The sequence below is a fragment of the Neovison vison genome, chromosome 6, assembly GCF_020171115.1.
Source record: "Neovison vison isolate M4711 chromosome 6, ASM_NN_V1, whole genome shotgun sequence".
In the NCBI taxonomy this organism is placed as follows: Eukaryota; Metazoa; Chordata; class Mammalia; order Carnivora; family Mustelidae; genus Neogale; species Neogale vison.
In genome coordinates, this window is record NC_058096.1 from 223,641,825 (window position 1) to 223,661,318 (window position 19,494).

At 63.1% G+C, this 19,494-nt stretch overlaps 1 protein-coding gene across 1 annotated transcript; it reads right to left on the reverse strand.

The window, feature by feature from the left end:
* Nucleotides 1-11,650: 11,650 nt before the first annotated feature.
* PLK5 (polo like kinase 5 (inactive)) lies at nt 11,651-18,841 on the reverse strand. The gene is made up of 16 exons (XM_044254929.1): nt 18,734-18,841; nt 18,029-18,142; nt 17,775-17,891; nt 17,219-17,348; nt 17,031-17,118; nt 16,834-16,929; nt 16,321-16,519; nt 16,086-16,212; nt 15,847-15,923; nt 15,599-15,683; nt 15,248-15,325; nt 14,750-14,807; nt 14,137-14,670; nt 13,149-13,278; nt 12,943-13,053; nt 11,651-11,932 (listed from the first exon to the last, which is right to left on the reverse strand). Exons 1-16 carry the CDS (start codon nt 18,839-18,841, stop codon nt 11,651-11,653), a joined length of 2,334 nt encoding a protein of 777 aa, XP_044110864.1.
* Between the last annotated feature and the right edge of the window lie 653 nt (nt 18,842-19,494).

Below are 19,494 nucleotides of genomic sequence, written 5' to 3' on the forward strand. Positions count from 1 at the left end.
TTTGGACTCAGGATATGCCCCATGTCCAAACCCAGGCTCTTCTGAAAGCCCAGCACTGTGCCTGCTTCCAGATGAGGGCCCTGGGCCTGAAGGGGAAGGCGGTGCAGCCTGGCCCCTCTTTTCCTGAGAGCCAGCCCCGGGGCCAGTAGTGGCCGCTGTGGAGAGATGGGGTGCTGGGCTCTGTGATGGGGGGGGGGGGTGGCGACTCCCAGTCCTGTTGTGCAGAATGGGAACCAGGTCTGGAAATCCCACTCCCAGAATGAGTTCTAACACCTCCCGGTCCCCAAAGGACATCTGAGTGATGGCCACACATGCCGTCCCTCGCTCACTGGGTCTGGTTGGGAGCAGAGGACCATGGCCGTGGGGCCACTGGACAATTCGGGGTGGGACTGACTCCAGACTCAGGGCTATGGGATTGTGGGTTGAACCACTGCAGCCAGCAGAGAGCGGAGGGTAGCTCTGAGGCACAGAACTGCTCCAGGGACAACCCGGGGGCCTGGGGGCTGCTGGCTGAGTGGGGTCTGAGTGGGCACGGAGGAGGGGTGTGCAGAACAGCCTGCTGGGGAAGCTGGGAAGGCATGGCGGTGCAACCCGGAGGGCCTCCAAGAGGAGGCGAGGGGCTCAGGAAGACAAGTCAGTGAGACAACAGGAAGGGCGCCCCACGGGCCTCGTCTCCAGTGAATGGGGGCCACAGCAGCCCCTCTGTCTGAGGGTCAGCCCCTGGAGGCTGCAGGACCTGGGGTCAGTCGTGAAGTGCCACACACACCCGGGGGTTCCAACCCACTCTGACTGGAGTGTCCCCATCTGTGAAGCGGGGACGCTCCACGCTCCAGCACTGGTGGGGATTGTGGGTGAGGCGGTTGAACCGTGGGCCCGGAACCCGTGAATGGACCTAATTCACAAAAAGGGACTTTGCAGATAGAGTGAAGGACCTTGAGGTGAGCTTCCCCAAATGAGGGCGGGCCCGAAGTCTAATGACCAGTGTCCTTAGAAAGGACATACGGGGGGGGGGGTCAAGGCTCCGATAGAAAGAAGCTGTGCGAAGATGGAGGCGAGCCCAGGGGTGCCTGGAGCCCCCAGGAGCTGGAAGAGTCAGGGAGGGCCTTCTCCCAGAGCCCCCAGAGGAAGCCAACAGTGAGGGAACAGACGCCTATTGTTGGAAGCCACCGACTTTGCAGCAATGCGCTACAGCAGCCACGGGGACCAGAACACGGAGCCTGGGGTCTGGCCCACACTTCAGCGGGACGGTTGGACACGGCTGCTGTGGCACCTGGTGAGCCGGGGTGAAGTCAGACCACCGCCACCATCCTGCAGGAGGCTATGGAGGCCGAGGGAGGAGAGAGTGCGGAGACCGCTTCCCCTGACGATTTGGACACAGAGAAAGCAAGCAGCCCCTCGAAGGGCTGAGAGGTGGAGAGAAAGACAGGACATCGGGGGGTTGAGAGTCAGTCCTTGGAAAGGAGGTGGGGGCTGGAGCCCAAACCAGGGGTTTTTGAAAGAAGCAATGGGGAGGGCCTGATCTGACGACATTCTGTCCTAGAACTGTCCGGAGATGTCTGAGGACTGTGCTTGCTCCCTGCTGAGGGGCTGTGAAGCTGATCACTGGGAGGCCAGAGTCACTGCAGCCCTTGGGAAAAGCTGAGAGATGGCCAGAGGCGGATGCTCGAGCTTGCTGGTTGATGCCCTGGATCCAGCTGTGCCTGAAGGCAGCACATCCTGACCTCTTAGTTCTGAGTGCCAGTAAAGTCTCCTGCTTTGCTTAAGCCACTGTAAGCTGGAGTAACTCAAACTCAAAACCACCTACAGGAGCCATATTCCTGCCCGGAAAGCTGGGGAGCATTTCCTGGGGTGAGGGGTACTCCGCCAAAGCAAAGCAAACACGCTGTGCATTCAGCTTCTGCACCAACAGACACACTCAGGGAAGCTAAAGTGTGACTCAAGCTTCCATTGCCCTTGTCACTCATCTTTCTTGGTTCAAGGGCTCAGCACATCGAGGTGACCCTTGTCCAGTGTCTTCTGAGAAGGCCTCTCTTCTGGGTCTTACCCAGTTTCAGGGAGACGATGAAGAGTAAGCCTGTGGGTCTCCCCATCTGTGAGACTGAGCCATCCACAAAGAGGGCTCAGTGTGGGAATGATATGTCACCTGCATAACCACGTGTGTCCCTGGCACGTCCCTGGGACAGGACTCATGTCACCCTGTGCCCACCACGTGTAGGGAAAAACAGAAGCTCTCGAGACAGACATCTGAGTCCCATCCTGGCCTAATATCTCCCTGACCTCGGTTTTCTTATCTGTAAAATGGGGGCTTAATCCCCTGCGGCTGAGGACAAAGCCTGGCCGACGTTACATGTGGGTCTGCAGCTGTCCCCAGCTACCATCTCTGCCCTCACATGAACACATCGAGGCGGGCTCAGTTCAGACAGAACCTCCGCGGCCAGGAGCCGGCACCGGAGAAGAGCAGGGGGCCTGAACCTGGGAGGCTCGGTGCGCGCCGGGCGGTTGGATGAGTAGATGGATGGTGGGTGAGTGGGGGGCGGGAGGGATGGATGGTGGACAGACGGACGGACACACGGAAGGACGGACGGTGGGTGGATATGTCGGCACTTCCGAGGAGAGAGCAATACTGCTGGGGAATCCGGGGGGCTGGTCGGGGTTTGCTGGTCGGGGGGAGGCGTGCGGCAAAGGCTTGGAAGGGGTGTGGGATCGCTGGCCACCTTCAGGGAACAAAGAGTTGTCCGAGGGGCAGGTTCAGCTAATGGGAGACAAGGTTGAAATGTTTAACTGGAACATGGCCTTGGGGCTCCTTCCATCTCATCCACCCCAGTCAGGCCTTCCCCGGAGGCCCCCACTTTTGCCGCAGCCTACCTCAGCCCTGGAGCCTCCCCGTTACAAGGAGAACGCCAGGCCAGCCCACGCTGGACGTCAGCGGCCACCGGAATGTCTGTGAACGGCTGCACGCGGCTGATGGCTCGCACACCGGGCAACGCTACTCTAGAAACGTTCCAGTCCAGCATCGTCTAGTGATGGGACCACGATGGGAATGTTCTAGATCTGCACTCTCCCTCACAAGAGCCACCGGCCGCACCGAGTGACTGAACATCAGAAATGTGGCCCGTGCAATTCAGAAAACAAATCTTTGCTTTTGCTTTAATTCAATTTAAATAGCCACAGACAAAACAGGGAAAGCATCTGGGGAAAGTACTTTGCTCTGCAGATTTTGAAATACTTTTAATCCGGGGAAGCAGGAAGACCAGAAGGCCTGGAAGCTGACGTGCCTGCCCGCGTGGCAGAGGTCCTGCTCAGACTGTCTCTAAAACAGCCAAGTGGTGGGGTGACCCTGCGTTCCCGGGGCCGGCGTCCTCACCAGGTCCTCACGAGAGGGCGGCAGAGGGCGGGGGTCCCTGAGACGGGCAGACCCCGCGCTGCCGGGGGTTTTGGGACTTCGAGCCCCGAACTGCCTGAGAGTCAGGAGGTGGTCCCAGGAGCCTCGCACCGCCGGGGCAGAGTCACCCCGAAGCACTCCGGACCCGGCTGAGCCCGGGGCCTGCGCAGGGAAAGTACAAAAGGCGCCAGCACCCCTGGGGACCGCAGGAAGCCCCGACGCTAGGGGCGCCCCAGGGCACGGAGCGGCTCGGAAGGGAAGGGGCGCTCAGGGGCCGCGGCTGCAGCAAGTCCCCCGGAAGGCGCAGGGCCCCGGCGAGCGCGGGCCTAGGGCGCACGGCGCGGTCGGACGCGCCGCGGGACACGCTTCCCGCGGACACGCGCGGCGGCTGTCGCGACGGCTGGTCCTGGGCTGGAATCTGCTCGAGCAGGACGAACGTTTGTTTCGCCGCGGAGCGCGGCGGCCGCGGGGCCCGATGCCCGGACTCGCGGGGACGCCCCGCGCCGTAGAGAGCCCGCCGGTGCCTCGGGGGCTCCGCCCGGTGAGGCGAGGCCGCCGGGCCGCGCGCCGCGGAGCTTGACCCAGAGCCAGAGCCGCGCTTCCCGGATACGCGCCGAGGCCCGTTTCTCGCCGTAACCGGCAGCGGGAGGGGACGAAGCCGAAGCCCCCAGCGCGCTGGCCCCGGGCCCCTGCACCTGCTCCGGCAGGCCCCGCCCACGAGCCGGCGGGAGCGCAGCCGCCCGTCCTCTGTCGCCACCGCGCGGCCGGGACCGCACATGACGCCCGGCCCTGGCGCGGAGCGGGGCGCGCGGCGGTCGGTGAGGGGACGCGCTGGCCCTCCCGCCCCGGGCTGCGGGCCCCCGCAGGGCTCAGACAGGCCCGCCTTGCTCACCTTTCTCCACTGACCGGCCCCGGCCCAGCAGCTCAGCGCTGCCACACTGCAGGCGGGCCCTGCGTGTTTGTTGATTGACTAAACGACAGGGCGCCGCCAAGCGCCGTTTCCCCTTTGCTCACACCAGATGTGGCCGCGTTCAGAGCTGGAGAGGTGACCCAGGGCAACCCCAACACCCCCTGTCCGCGGAGAACTTTAGCACCGTTCCCAGTAGCAGAAAGGATTCCAGGTCGTTGGCTCGCCCCACCCCAATTAAATAGCATTTTTCTACTCAGTGGAGGGGGGGGTGCGTCCTGGATATCGTGGAGGCTGGGCTGGGGGAGGCGGGCGATCAGGTGAGGAGGCAGAATGAGGTCCCGTGCTGAAGGACGCAGGGGGCCAGGTCCCAGAAGTTATGGACGCTGGGCAATACAGTGTATGTCTGATCCTAAAAGCGCATCTCATTGGGGTGCCTGGGGGCTCAGGCGGTGAAGCGTCTGCCTTTGGTTCTGGTCATGACCTCGGGGTCCCGGGATGGAGCCCCGAGTTGGGGTCCCTGCGCAGTGGGGACTCAGCTTCTCCGCCTGCTCCTCCCTCTTGTTCATATTATGTCTCTCCATCAAATAAATAAATAAAATATTTAGAAAAATGCATTCATTATTCTCCCATCTGGAAAGAGAAGTTGAGATTTGTCAGTGGAGAAAATCGCACCTATTTACGTGGATTGAGAGCTCGAAAACCCTTTTCTACTGCCTCAGGCAGCAGATGAAGGTCACCCCATTTGTTTTGTTTCTTAAATTCCACATATGAGTGAAATCACATGATAATTCTGATTGACTTATTTCACTCAGCAGAGTACCCCCTAGTTCCATCCGTGCTGTTATAACTGGCAAGTTCTCATTCTTTTTGATGGCTGAGTAATATTCCACTGTATATATGACCCACATCTTTTTTTTTTTTAAAGATTTTATTTATTTGACACAGAGAGAGAGAGATCACAAGTAGGCAGAGAGGCAGGCAGAGAGAGGAGGAAGCAGGCTCCCTGCTGAGCAGAGAGCCAAATGCGGGGCTCGATCCCAGGACCCTGAGACCATGACTTGAGCCGAAGGCAGAGGGTCAACCCACTAAGCCACCCAGGTGCCCCATTATTTTCCTTCTTTTTGAGGCTGAATAACACTCCGGCTTATGGATGGACACATTTTGCTTAGCCGTTCATCAGTCGGCGGACACTGGGGATGTACCAGTATTGGAAAGCAGATGGCGCATGGAGGTCACTGTGTCACTGGATTCACTGTAACTGCGAGAGCTTCTCTTGCTGGGCACGGTCTCCTGTGACTGACGGCAGCCCGGAGAGGCAGGCCTGCTTTCACCCGGGGCCGGACACTCTTACTGCTGTGCTGGCGGCTGCCAATGGGCCCAGTGTCTGTGGGGACTCACCGCTGAGGTTCCCACTGTGCCCACACCTGCCGTCCCTCTGGCCGGGGGGTTTCTCTGCTGGGGGTGGGTTCAAGGTCACTGTAGCCTGGCAGGACCACTAAACACAATGTTCTGCTCTATGGGTTTGTCTTTTTTCCCCTAACCTGTTAGACCACAGTCTCGCCCCCTCACAGCAGTGTCATTTGGGGCCGGTCACTGTCTGCGGAGGTCCCGGACTCTGGGGGCACTGAGCAGCGTTCCAGCCCCACCCATCATGCCTAGACACTCCCTTTCTCTCCCTGACAGTGTCTGTAAAGTCTCCCGGGGCACAACCCACCCACCATCAGAACCCTCTGTCCCCCCTTCACCCCCATTTCTGTTCCCGATGCTGGGTTGTCCCTCAAAGTGATGAAGTCCCAGAACCTAGGTGAGGTTCGGTGGGGTGAGGTTCGGAGCCGACGGCTAAAGAAAGAATTCTTAAGACGTCTCTGGTGCAAAAAGGTGGTTTATTAGAGCACGGGGACAGGACCCGTGGGCAGGCGGAGATGCGGCTGCCCCGAGTTGTTAGGGTAGGCGTGTTATATACCTTGCGGTTGTGGGGAGGTGGTGAAGGGATGGGAGATTTCGACAGAGCTCTCATGTGCTGAGGTGGGCCTACAAGGTGCCGGGGGGAGTCCTTGCCCTTATGGCTTGATCAATGTCATTTTTAGGTCAGGCATTAACATCAAGATAGTTGGGAGATTCTTAGTGGGGTATTATGACCCTGCTGTCATCTACATTCCCTTCTACCTCAGCCTCCCCCAGTTTATTGTGGGGACGGGGACATTAGGGCTTGAGGAACTGAGAGTTATCTGCCTCTGGAAATTTGTGCTATTGATAAGGTAACCTCCCTGTTTAGATCTCTAGGACACCTATAGAGCAAGGGAGATTCCTGTTCTGCCGGATTGCGATCCCTGCAAGTTAACTATTTATCGTTTTATGGTGGTCAGGGGTGCCTGAGGAATGCTACACCTATGGAGGGGAGCGGGTGAAGAGGGGGTGCAAGGCGCCAGCTTTTGCCCTGTCCTCAGCCAGCCTCCTGCTCCCTCATCAAAAGGACACAGTAGTGAAGACTCACCTGCAGGACCCATGGGCCCAAGGAAGACCAGTCCTCGGTGGGGTCAGCTGCGCAAACTCCAATCTGATCACAACGGCTCTGAAGTCCGAAGCTGTCCCACCTGCCCCCCCAAGCCGGAGGGCTCCACGCAGACTCGATTCGGCCTCATTCCAAGTAGCCCTTCCGGGACTATGTCCCGCCTAACGCAGGTCAGAGCTGATTCGGAAAACTCACTGGTGTGGGAAATCCAAGCAGGGAGGGGACGACAGGCGACCCACAGGACCCGTGCCGAGGACCAGAGGCTCCAAGTCTCAGACATTTGCCTGCTGCCCACCCGCACCTGCCCCCCCGCCACCCGCACCAGATGGCCACCCAGCTGCACCTGCACCTGCCCGCTTCCCACCCGCACCTGCTTGCCGCCGGGGGCTCCGAGTTCCAATGGGATAAGGACACTCAGCGGAGCACATTAGAGACCTCAAATTATGAACATCAATATCTTTTTTTTTAAGATATTATTTATTTATTTCAGGGAGAGAGAGAGCACGAGAGGGGAGCGGTCGGAGGGAGCAGCAGACCCCCAACCGAGCAGGGAGTGACGTGGGACTTGCTCCCGGGACTCCAGGATCATGACCTGAGCCGAATGCAGATGCTTCACCAACTGAGCCGCCCAGGCGCCCTGAACACGAGTTTCTCAGTAGTAACTATTTGTCGGCATTCAGACTTCCCAGGGGGTTACTGTGATCATGTAGCATCGGTTCCTTTCCGTCTCTGCACACACACTCCTCCTTGCTGGCCGCTCCTGTCACCCCTGCAGTGGCTGAGGCCTCGCCCGCTCCTCAGAGCCGGGGCGGCTTTAAGAAACAGCAAAGCCCAAGCCTCCAGTTCTGCTGTAATGGGCCTGGGGTGTCACATGGGCGGCGAGGATGTTTTAAATTGTGATACAATACATATAAGATATAATTTACCACTTTACGGGCGCCTGGCCGGCTCAGTGGGTGGAGCCTGTGACTCTTGATCTCAGGGTTGTGAGTTCCAGCCCCATGTTGGGTGTACAGATTACGTAAATAAAAACAAAGATTTACCAAATAGTTCACATACTTTAAAAAAAAACAAAACACAAAGATTTACCAATTTAATCATTTTATCGTGTACCATTCAATGGTATTAAGTGTATTCCCAAAATTGTCCAACAGTCACTTCTATCTCATTCCAGAACATGGCATCAGCCCAAAAGAAACTCCATCCCCATCAGCCTATCCCTCCCCAGACCCCAGGCCCCACGAGCCCCTTCCCGCGCGTGGAGGGGCCTGGTCAGGGCGTGTCCCTCGCGTGCACTCACACCCCCTGCGGCCTCCTGCGGCCGGTCCCCTCCCCGCGCGTCGTGGGCTCGGTCCGTCCCGGGGCCGCGCGGGGGGCGCCTGGCTCCTCGGGTGGCCGGGGACCCTCTGCTGCACGGGGGACCCGCCGAGTGGGCCCGTTCATCCGCCGGTGGACACTCGGGCTACTTGAACAGGGCTACCGCGAGCGCTGGGGCGCGCACTTGAAAAAGATCGTTTCTCCGGTGATTTTTCAAGTCTACGCTGAGGGCCGCCGACCTACCCGACCGGCTCCGGCGCGCGGTCGCAGCAGGAAGCGCCGCCACGGCGAGCGCGGCGCGCGTTCCGGCCACGTGGCGGCGGCGGCCGTCCCCGCGCGGGCCTCGCGCTCCTGTCACCGGTGCACCCGGGCGTTTGCGCCGCGACCCCGCGCCCGGGCGCCCCCCGCGCTCCAGGTCGCGCGGAGCACCGGTTCCCACTCCCGCGGCGCGGGGCTCGACCCCGCCGGCCCGGCCCGACCCGGGCTCACGTCTGTCGGTTCGCTCGCGCCGCGGTGCGCGCTGCATCGCCGGGACCGCCGCGGGGGGACGCGCGCGACCCCCGCCCCCGCCCGCGAGTCTCGGGGTGCGCGTGGCCGCGGCGCCCGCCCGTGTCGGCGTCCGCTCGGGCGTGCCCGGGACTCGCCGGGGGTCGCGCTTTCCTTCCCGGAGCTACACGTGCCGCTGGGTCCTCGTCGGTCACGCGCGGAGACCCGACCCCAAGCGGACAGGGACCCGGACTCCGCCCCTCTGTGACGTCACACACGGTTGCCGCGGCCGCAGCCAACCAGGCCCGCGCGGCTGCGCCGCCTGGCCCCGCCCTGCTTGCTGGTGATTGGAGGAGGCGTTGCACCACGCGCCCCCACAGACCAATGGGGACGTGGTCGCGGCGCCGGGCGCGGAGGACGGCGAGTGCCCCGCGTCCCGTCACCCCGTCACCCCGTCGGCTGGGCCGGGCTCTCCGCGGCTCGCCCTGGAAAAGCAGCTCCCGCTGGTGCGCGTTGGCCGCCGTGTCTTGAAGCTCCATCCTTTGCAAACACCCACAGTGGGCGGTTATGATTTTATTTCTTGAGGTGCGCAGTTGCCCTGAGGAAGATTCCAGAAACTCGCAGCCGGGCGGTGTGGGCCCCTCGCCCCCTCCTGACGTTCTCCCCCTCAAATAAGAGCTGGCCTGGGAGGTCACCCAGTTACTACGTTCTGTGGGCGGGTTCTTTGCTGCGCCGGCGCCGCTGGCTGCTCGGTGCCTGCAGGCATGAGGGTACGGGTGCTGCGGGTGGGCACTGCGCAAGCTGTGTTTCCCCCGGAAACAAACGTCTGGGCAGAAATGCAGCGGGTCCTCTGCATGTCTGGCAAGTGTACTAGCTAGCCCTTGCTGGGTAACGAATCAGCCCCAACCAACAGACTGGAAGCAGCAATACATACTTGTCCTTTTTGTTCATCGTTTCCGCAGGTTAGGAGTTCAGACACGGTTGGGCTCCCTGGTTCTGGCTTGGGGTCTCTCATGGGGTTCCGGTCCACACGTGGGCCAACGGGGGTGGCCCACTCTGAAAGCTCAGGGGGGTTGGAGGACTCACTCGTAGGTGCCCACAGAGGCTGTTGGTGGGAGGCTCAGGCCCTCGCCCCATGGACCCCTGCCCAGTTCCCCGAGCACCAGCAGGAGACAGCAATGCAAACCGACCCCCCCCCCGCCAGCCTGCGACCCCGAAGACCGCCAGGCAGAAACCTACAGCTTTTATGACTGAGTTTCTGAAGCCACAAGACTGTCACTGTTGATATCCTACGGGTTACACCAGCCAGCCCTAGTCCCTGTAGACGGTCTACACAGGGGTTTGAATACCAGGACAGGGGGACTGCTGGGGGCTCTCAGAGGCCGCCCACAGAAGACCATCCGTTGAGAGGAAACACAGCAGGGCAAAGCAACATGACCACGGGACCTCAGCTTCCCTTGCCCACTTCCAGACCCCACTGTCTCCTTTGAGGTGACTCAGCTGGCAGGAGGAGGTCACGGAGCCCAGGCCAGGCCAATAGGCCTTAATCTGGGACTTTTGGCAGCACTTACCGGAGAGTTTGGCCATTCCTTTCCCCTGCAGTTTGCTGAGCTGGTAGCTCCAGCCTGTGCCAGGGGTCACCTTGTCACCAGGCCACAAGAGCCCGCTAATGAGTGTAGCCCTAACCACAGATGGAGACAGAGTGGAAGAGAGGGGCAGAGGGAGACCCTAGCCTTCACCCGAGCCCCCACATCCAGCCTTGCCTGCAAGCGGCTCTTCTGACCATTTCAGAGTTAGAGACCCATCCTTCACATCCTAACTGTTAGGAGGGGCTTCTGTCCTTTGTAACACGATGTCATCAACAGATGAAGGGCACATTCACAACGTGTCCACCCGCACACGGGGGCATGCCCGGCCCCAGCTGGAGTGAGGTGCCCCCACCCACTGCCCAGGGGACGGACCGGAGCCCACGACATGCAGGGAGGGAGCCAGATACAGGAGGCCACACGGGGTGTGAGTCCACGCGTGTGGCACGCCCAGACCAGGCTCCTCCCCAGACGGGAAGGGGCTCGTGGGGGTGGGGGAGGGGGAAGGGGATGTCTGCCAGGGACAGGGTTTTCTGGGGGTGATGGAATGTTCTGGGACTAGAGTGATTGTTGCACAACGTGGTGAACACACTAGTGCCCCGGGTCGTGCAGCTTCAAGACCGCAGCTGCGCATTGTGTGAATCGCACATCAGTAATGAGGACCACGACCACGACAACAGAAGGACGGGAAGAGCAGGACGCGGCGCGGTGTTCGCTCCCTCCCTCCGCCGGCCCCTCTCCCACCCACACCCCTTCCTCTCACATTCTCCAAGGGCTCCAAGAGTTCCTGCCTCTTCTACACAAAACAATCTCTCGTCCCGTGTCAGGCCACACCAAAGCATGCGACCTCCCTGGCCCACGCCCCGGCTCCCTCTGCCTGCCACCCGGCCGTGACCTTCACGCCGTCCTTGCACTGAAGCCCAGAGGCCGACCTTTACACACCGGTGCAGAAGCACAAGCAGGCTGAGGGGAAAAGCAAGGTCACACTGACAGCGTCCTCGCTTTCCAGGGGAACACAAGCATGAGTAAACAGAAAGAGCCGGGTTGACCCTGTGACCTCCCCACGGAGGTTGTGGCTCTGTCCACGTATGATTTGTCGCAAATAAAGCTCGTCCACGCTTTACTTTTGGAATTGATAGTCGGCGAAGAGGAAAAGCCCTGTATGGAGGGCATCCAGGGCCCAAGTTCTCACTCTGACCCGAGGTGGTCACATCCCACTGCCAGCTGCCCGCCCCCGCCCGCCGCAGGTGCACCCATGGGACATGCGATCCTCAGCGGGGTGGCGACAGGCATCACGTGGTACTGCAGCTCTGTCGGAGCGCCTCCCCTCTCCCCCACCGTGTGCGGCCTTTCTCCTGACAGACAGGGCATGGGCCCCAGCAGAGGGACAATGACAGGGACAGTTATGGTCACACTGTGTGTGAGGCCCTGCGCGGGCACCGGATACCCCGCTTCTCCTAAAACTGTTTGCATCTTTGTTGCCTTTTTCTCTGATTATAAAGGAAATGTGCTTTGTGAAATGTAGCCTCAGGCCCACAAATTCTTCGGTTTCTCTCTCTGAAGCAGGGTCTCTCTCCAGCCCCGCAGACATCGGGGTACCTGGGCGCTGGCCGAGATCTGGCCCATCTGTCTGCCACGAGCGGCAGCGGGCTCAGAGCCGGCCGGTCCGAAGGGTCGCCTCCCCGAAGCGTGTCAGACCCCACCACAGAGGCAGACGGCAGGCGAGACGGTCCACTTCTCTTTAATGATAAAAGAACAAAACCAAACAGAAGTCTGGGTTGCATAGTCACGACCCAAGGCAAGGACCCTGACCTCTCCCGGTCCCGGGGCGGCCTCCAGGGGCTCCGGGGTTGGAGCCAAGGGGCCGGTCCCCTCGCTGGGGGATCCTAGACGCTCCGCAGCATGTGCAGGGCGTGCACAAGGAGTGGTCGGGCAGCCAGGGCGGGGCTGGGGCTCTGCAGGGCGCCCGGGGGGTCAGGGGCGCGGGGCCGGCTGCCTTCCCAGACCGTGAGCCGCAGCTCGTCGCCCCAGCCACCCAGCACCAGGTGAGTCCGGGCGCCACTGCCGCTTATCTGCCAGGGGTGAGGCAGCGGGGTCAGGGAGAGGGGCCCCCACACCCACCCCCAGCCCTGGCGCTCCAGGGAGCAGGACAGGCGGACCCCCTGACCTGGGTCTCAGCGCTGCCCCACCCCCCAGGAGCTCAGGGAGCCAGGGCCGAGGGCTCCACTGTACCCACGGGGAAAGGGGGTGAGACGGGGCTTCTCCTGCCCAGGGCCACCCCGAACCCTGTGGCCTGGGTAACCCAGCTTCCCCGGCGGACGTCCTCTCCAGCTGAGACCCAGTCCGGCTCGGGGCAAGGGTGCTAGCCCTGTTCTAATCCGGACACAGAGGGAGGTTTTACTGTAACAGAGTGATGGTGTTTTGGGGTAACAAGGAAAGCATTGTACACCACTGCTTCTGAAGTCTGGGTCAGGCCTGGCTGCGCTCGGTCAGCGACCGCCAGGACTGCCCGGGGCCAACCTCCGTCTAGACACGACTGTCCTCCGAAACGACATTTGGGCGGCTGCGAAGGGCTGCCCCATGAGGACGGCCCGGGCACGTTCTGCCAGGACCGAAACCTTTCTGATTTTGCATATTTTGTACTGAGAGGTCCACATCCCCAGCCCCACGAAGCTAGCTGTCTGTGCCCCCCGACCCCGCTGCAGAGGGGACCGGCACAGCCCCGAGGACGCAGGCGCCTCACGCTCACCTGCAGTGTCCCGTCACTGAACAGCAGCAGCAAAGCCCGCTCCGAGGCCAGGAAGCGCAGCAGGCAGAGGCCGGGGGCCGCGGGCGGGCCGGGCGTGGGCCGGGCCCCTTCCTGCAGACAGACCCAGCCCTGCGGCTCTGGCTCTCCCCGCCAGCCAGGGGCTGTCCCCACTTGCCCAGCCCCGCCCGGCCCTGCCAGGCCCTTACCTCTCGCAGCTGCTGCTGCATACAGCGGGTAAACAGCCGGAGGACGGCCAGCTTGGCGCCCAGTGGGCTGGGCACGTCCCTGGGGGCGAAGGTTTCCAGCTTCCCCCGGCCAGGCACATAGCACACTCGGCTGAGGAGTGGGATACAGGGCGGTGCCTATGTCTCAGCCTCTACCCGGGGCACTTGGTGCCCGAGGACGCCTTCCCGCCAGCCACGCCCCTGGGATGGGGGTTTGGAGACCAGCTCCCGCACGGACCCACCTCTGTCCTTACCTCTAGCCCCAGCCCTTCCCCAGAACTCCAGCCCCCTGGAGCCATGTCCGACCTGAGATCCCGGCCTGCCCCAAACCCATCCCTTTGCCACCTTCCCATCTGGCCTAGTATCTGCTCCGACCTTCCAGATTCCAACCCCGTGGCGTTCCTCCGTGGCGGCGTTCCTCCGAGGCCACCACCCCAGGCCATGGCCACTCCCTGCCTGACTAGTCCAACCACCCACCTGCTGGCTCCCTGGGTCTCTCCTGCCAACCAGGTCACATGGAAAGTGTGACCTGGACCCATCCTTCCTGTTCCGATGGCCACAGCAGCTTTGCAGGCCACTGACTTCACATCCCCCCTGTGTCTCCATGTCACTCCGTTCCTCACACCCACCAGGCTGGGTCCCATGTCCGAAACTTTGCACATGCTGTTCCCTGTGCCTCCCATGCTGTTCCTGATGGCTCCTTCTCACCCTTCCTGTCTCGCCTGAATGTCACCTCCTCAGAAAGGCCCTTCATAGCCCTTACCCTGCAGCCCCCGAGTCTGGCGCCTCACCCAGACCATCTGCTCCAGAAAACTGCCTCCTGGAATCCGCTGAGTTATTGGCGTAGCATTGTTTCCCCTCCAGCAGGCAGTGAGTGCCCACGGGCGTGCACCAGTAGGTGCTACTTTAACAAATACTTGAGGAATGATTGAAGAAAGATGGGGAGGTGGGCAGGAGGCCTGTGACTTACTCCCCTGGGGGGCGCAGGGCCATGTGTGTGCCGTCCCGAAGCAGGACACCGCTGCCCCCGTCCGAAAGGTGATAGCCGAAGCCGTACTTGCTGAAATAATCCACCCACTTGGGGGCCCAGAGGGTGGGCCGCTGCTCCCCTGGGGGTTCCTGCGTGGCTGGGCATAAAAATGAAGTGAACTGAGCAAGAGGTCTGGGAGGCCTGGGGACGGAACAGTGGAGACGCGGAAGATGGAGAGCCAAGTCCAGGGGGCAGGGAGCCCAGCCTTGCCTTGCAGGGAGAGGGACAAGGGGCTGGGGAGCCCCAGCACCTCTGGAGAGGAGCCCTTCGGAACCATGGGGAACGCTCCAACCCCGCAGGCTTTGTGGGATTGCATTAAAAAAAAAAAAGTGTGTTAAAAGCAAATGGATCAGTGGCCTCTGGAATCCTGGGTCGGATCCTGGGAGAGCCAAAGGGGCACTGGCGGAAAAAACCAGCAACCCGGCGGCCAGGGAAGCTGCGGGGGCGGCAGGCAGGAGTCTCAGGCTGCCTTCGCTGGAAATCTCAAGTGTCTTTCACTGTTTTCTTTAAGATTTCTGAGTAATTCAGTGTTGGTTCCAGCTGAGGAAAGAGCCTCAGTGTCCAGGGTCTTCCTGTACTACAAGAACAGAAGAGCAAGAAGAACCTGGGGCCTGCAAGAAAGGAGAGGCTCAGGGCGCCTGGGGGGCTCAGGGGGTTAAGCCTCTGCCTTCAGCTCAGGTCATGATCCCAGGGTCCTGGGATCTAGCCCTGCATCGGGCTCCCTGCTCAGCGGGGAGCCTGCTTCCTCCCTCTCTCTCTGCTTGCCTCTCTGCCTCCTTGTGATCATTCTCTCTGTCAAGTAAGTAAATAAATGAATCTTAAAAAAAAAAGGAAAGGCTCCTGGGACAGTGACCCAGGAGGGGCAAGACATGGGGGGCTGGAGGTTCCCGGACCCTGGGATGCAGGATGGGTGTCCCTGTGCCTGAAGCCTCCCTGAGCTCTACCCCCCAGGGGAGCCCCAGAAATACCCAGGGGCCCCTGGGCAGAGCTGGGCACTTTTCTTGGGATGTTAAGGGACAGGTGGCCCCTATGGGCCGGACTGGGTTCCTACCTGGGAGGCCACGGTCCAGGCAGAGTGACAGGTTTCTGATGGCCACCTCGACCTCCTGCTTCTGCCTCCCTTTGGGCCCTGAGGAGACAGATCTCTGCAGGGCCAGACCTGTCTGTCGCCCACCGTGAGGAACCCCTCCCACCAGCTCTGCCCCAAACGACAGAATCTGGGAACATCTTATTTAAAACCCGGAAGCATTCTGGCCATCGTCTCCATTTCACAGGTGGGAAAGTTGAAGCCAGGAGAGGGGTCCCAACCCGGGCAAGGCCCAGTGGTTGCCCGGACCTGCATACTCCCACTCCCCACCAGCACCCGGGCCCGGGAAGGGCCTGGGATGGAGTGTCCGCTCACCCACTGGGTCACTCCTGAGGGTCCCTTGGGTGAGTAGGTGGACGGGGACCTCGGGGCGGAGAGCCCCTCTGTCCAACAGGGAGGCCTGAGGAAGAAGCAGCCGGGGTGAGGGGAAGCAGGCCCTGGCCCCCAGGAGAGGCCTAAGGCGGGTGAGGGTCTCCCCGCTGCTCACCTGAAGACCGCGTCCCCCAACTTTTCCCTCTGCCCAGGTCGCCTGCCTCCCCACGTCCCCTGCCCTGAGCGCTCACCGCGCTGCCGCACCCCACGGAGTCCGGATCTGAAGCACCTCCTACCGGACCCGATGCCTCGCTGGGGGTGAAGGGGCCTGAGGGAAGCATATGGGGTTTCGGGGGGCGGAGCCTGGGCCCACGCAGCAGAAGGCATCCCACGTCCACCCCGCCGCAGGTGGGCGGCAGGACAGGTGTGTGAGATGCGAGCCAGCCCAGCAGGCGGGGGCAGGGGAGGGGCGGGCAGGGGCGCTACTCACGGGGCGGCCGGCACTGGGTCAGCAGCAGGCGGCCCACCTTCCGGAAGAGCCGGCCCAGAGGCTGGGGCGCCGTGAAGAGGGGTGCGCTGTGGCAGGAGTGGGCTGGCAGCCGGTCCGGAGTGAAGCCCTTCGGAGCGGGGTGCCGGGGGTCCGTGCGGGCCAGCCGGCTCCCAGGCCTCGCCGCCCGCCCCCACCCCCTGACGCCCGGCGGGCCCCGCTGGGGAACAGCACACACTTGTGTGAAGAAGTCGTCCTGGAGCAGGTGGTCCAGACTGGGCCGCTCGGCGGGGTCGGGCGCCAGCAGGCGGGCGATGAGGCGGCGGGCATTGGGTGACAGGTGGGCCGGCTCGGGGTAGTGGCCGTCCCGGATGTTCTGGTACATCTCCGACAGGGGAGCCCCCGTGAAGGGAGGGGTACCGGTCAGCACTGTGTACCTGACCCCGGGGGGCGGGGGAGGCAGGAAGCTGAGTGCCGGCTTGGATCTGATCTGTGGGTCCGAGGTTGGCGCACCCCCACCTGTGCACACCTGGCCATCGCTGCCCAAACTCCCCGCCTCTGGACAGGCTCTGCACCCACCTTCCCATACCCGCCCAACAGCTGCACACACCTGTCCGCATCTGTCCTAGGCTCACACCTGCCTGTCCCCCATCCGGCCTCCTGCCCCTAAGCTTCCACCTGCCAGTACCTGGCCCTGCGGGGGTCCTCCTGCCCCTCTCCCCAGGCCCAAGGGCTCCCCACACCCACTCACATGACGCAGCCAAGAGCCCAGATGTCTGACTGGCAGGAGTGCCCATTCCTGGCGATGACCTCTGGGGCCAGAAAGTTTGGGGTCCCGCAGAGCACTCTGCAAGGGGATAATGGCGGGCTCAGGAAGGCTGGGGCCCCCATGCCAAGCGGGTCCCACTTGTGCCTCCGCAGAGGGAGCGTCCAGAGCCTCTCACTTACCGGTGGCAGTGGCCCCCCGGCCCCACCCTGGCAGCCAGCCCCAGGTCTCCAATCTTTACCACCATGTTCTTGTTGAGGAAGAAGTTACCTGCCAGAGGGGGCCGGCCCGCAGCCTGTGAGGGCGGAAGCCCCGCCTCCGGCTCCCCGGCCCCGCCCCCGGCCTCCCCGCCGCGCTCGACCCCGCTCACTGGGCTTCAGGTCGCGGTGCACGATCCGCCGCTGGTGCAGGTAGCGCAGGCCGCTGACCAGGCCCCGCAGGTAGTAGCGCACCTCCGGCTCCGTCAGAGTCCGCCGCGCCTCCAGGACGTGCGCCAGCGACTGCGGGTGCCCGCGGGCGGCCGCGGCAGCGCCAGGGACACAGGTAACACAGGTGAGCTCGCATGAGCCCCGCAGAAGCACAGGAGGCGGGCCCAGGCGGCCGCGGGGGAGTCTGATCGGCCCGGAGTCTCCGAGAGGAACCCACAGTGGGTACATGCCGGGCGCAGGTGACCCCCCGTGTGCTCAGGAGGGCTAAGGTGGGCTCAATGGGGCAAGGTGGTCCCCATGGCCACAGATGAAGAGGAGATGGGCACGGGTGTGTATGATGAACACAGATGGGCCTGGTGCGGACCGGGCGGGGACAGGTAAGTACGGAGAGACATAGGGGCGGCCACAGATAAGCCCAGCAAACCCGGGGGGGGGGGCTGTCCCGTGAGCACAGAAGACCCGGGGGGGGGCTCCCTCTCCGCCCAGCCCCTGGGGCACCTGGCGGCCACAGTACTCCAACACGAGGTACACGTGCTCTCGGTCAGCGAAGTGTCCGTGGAGGGCTACGATGTTACGGTGTCTCAGGCGGCTGTGCAGGGCGATCTCCCGTTCCACCTGCAGCCATGGCCCCACGTGTCCACGCCCCATCGTACTCCGGCCCAGGGCATAACCCCATGCCCCCAGGGCAGGGACCTCTCTGGGGACCCCATGCGAAGTGTGGAGCCCCCGGGGCATGGAAGGACTGGGCCTACCTTGCCTTGGGGACGCAGTCGCCCGGCCGCACCCCCGGCGCGAGGCACCACCTTGAGGGCAAACACGGCACTGGTGGACATGTCCACCAGCTTGTAGCAGCGGCTGAAGGCACCCTGCGTGGAGGGGGATGCGCCCGCTCAGCCGCCGCGTGCGCACAGGGGTGCAGACAGGTAGCCAGGCCTCGTCCTACACACACGCACGAGATGCACGGACACACAGCTCACACCCTCACACCCGCAAGAACACAGGGAAAACTCAGGCACACGCACACAGACGTATCCGTCTCCGGATACATCCAGCCGCCGGACCACAATACAGCCAGTGCGTGGACACACGACGCAGTTCCACTCCCGGACCCGGAGAGCGGTTCCGATACGGACCTGGAGACAGCCCGACAGTTTCTACAAAGGTCGGATGCCTGTAACACGCGAGTGCGCGCCCACACCCCTGGACGCGCAACAGCGCAGGGCGCCGAAGACCGGCTCCCGCCGCACAAGGTACACTGTGCGACGGGCACTACACAGATCCGGGCGCCCGACCGCGCCCGCGGACACCAGACCCCAAAGTCGCGCCGACACACACACGCGGGCTCGCAGAAGTCCAGCCTCGGGGCGCACACTGCTCGCCGGGGCTCGAGACCGCGCGCGCACGCCCCTCCCCGCCGCCGGAGACCCTCCCGCGGACTCGCGGAGCCGGGTCCGCACCTTGCCGATCAGCTTCCCGCGCCTGTAGACGCGCCCCGAGCTCGGGTCGCGCAGGAAGGCGGAGACCGGCGGGCGGCAAGTGCGCCGCCGCCGCGGCCCGGGCTCCATGTCGCCGGGGACCCCGCGGGCGCTCGGCGCCGGGAGTGGCGCAGCCTCCGGCCGACCCCCGCGCCGCGGCTCTGGGGGTTGCGCGCCGCTGGGGCGCGTCTTATTGGCTGAGGGGGCGGGGCGGGGCGGGGCCCGGCGCTGGGGGCGGGGCCCGGCGCTGGAGGGGGCAGGTGTGGGGGGAGGGCGGGCGGCGGGCGTGGGCGTGCAGGGACACCCGGCCGGCAGGTGTTCCAGTGACAGCGGAGCTCGCCCCGCCGCGCGCCGGCCCTGCGCCAACGCGGCGCGCCCGGCCCGGCTCGCTCTTCGGATCCTGCGCCTCCTGCGCCTCCTGCCCTGCTGTGAAGTGTCAACGTGCCCATTTCCCCGAGAGGGAAACTGAGGTCAGAGAGCTTGTCTCCTTCTCTCAGAGGCCTCCGAGGGAGAGGCGAGTAGGGGCGGGGGCCTGACAGGGCTCTCGTGGCACTGGGGAGTCGTGGCCGGATCCAGAGGACAGAGAAAGAAGACCGGAACCTCTAGCGCCCGGGCTGCTTGGGAAGGGAGTGAGGCCCGGCGCAGGGAGCGAGGAGGGGCGCGGATGGGGTTTGGGGGTATCATATATGCAGGCGCTGGGCCGCGGGAGGTAGCAGAATCTGGGGACCGCAGGACGGAGGTGA

Excerpts from the sequence above, each read along its gene's own strand:
- PLK5 (XM_044254929.1), bottom strand. The coding sequence starts at position 18,841 with ATGGAGCCCGGGCCGCGGCGGCGGCGCACTTGCCGCCCGCCGGTCTCC. Across the intron at positions 15,684-15,846 it reads CCGTGGGGTGCGGCAGCGCG|GCCTCCCTGTTGGACAGAGG; the intron begins GTGAGCGCTCAG and ends CTTCTTCCTCAG. Across the intron at positions 15,326-15,598 it reads CCTCAGGAGTGACCCAGTGG|GGCCCAAAGGGAGGCAGAAG; the intron begins GTGAGCGGACAC and ends CTGTCTCCTCAG.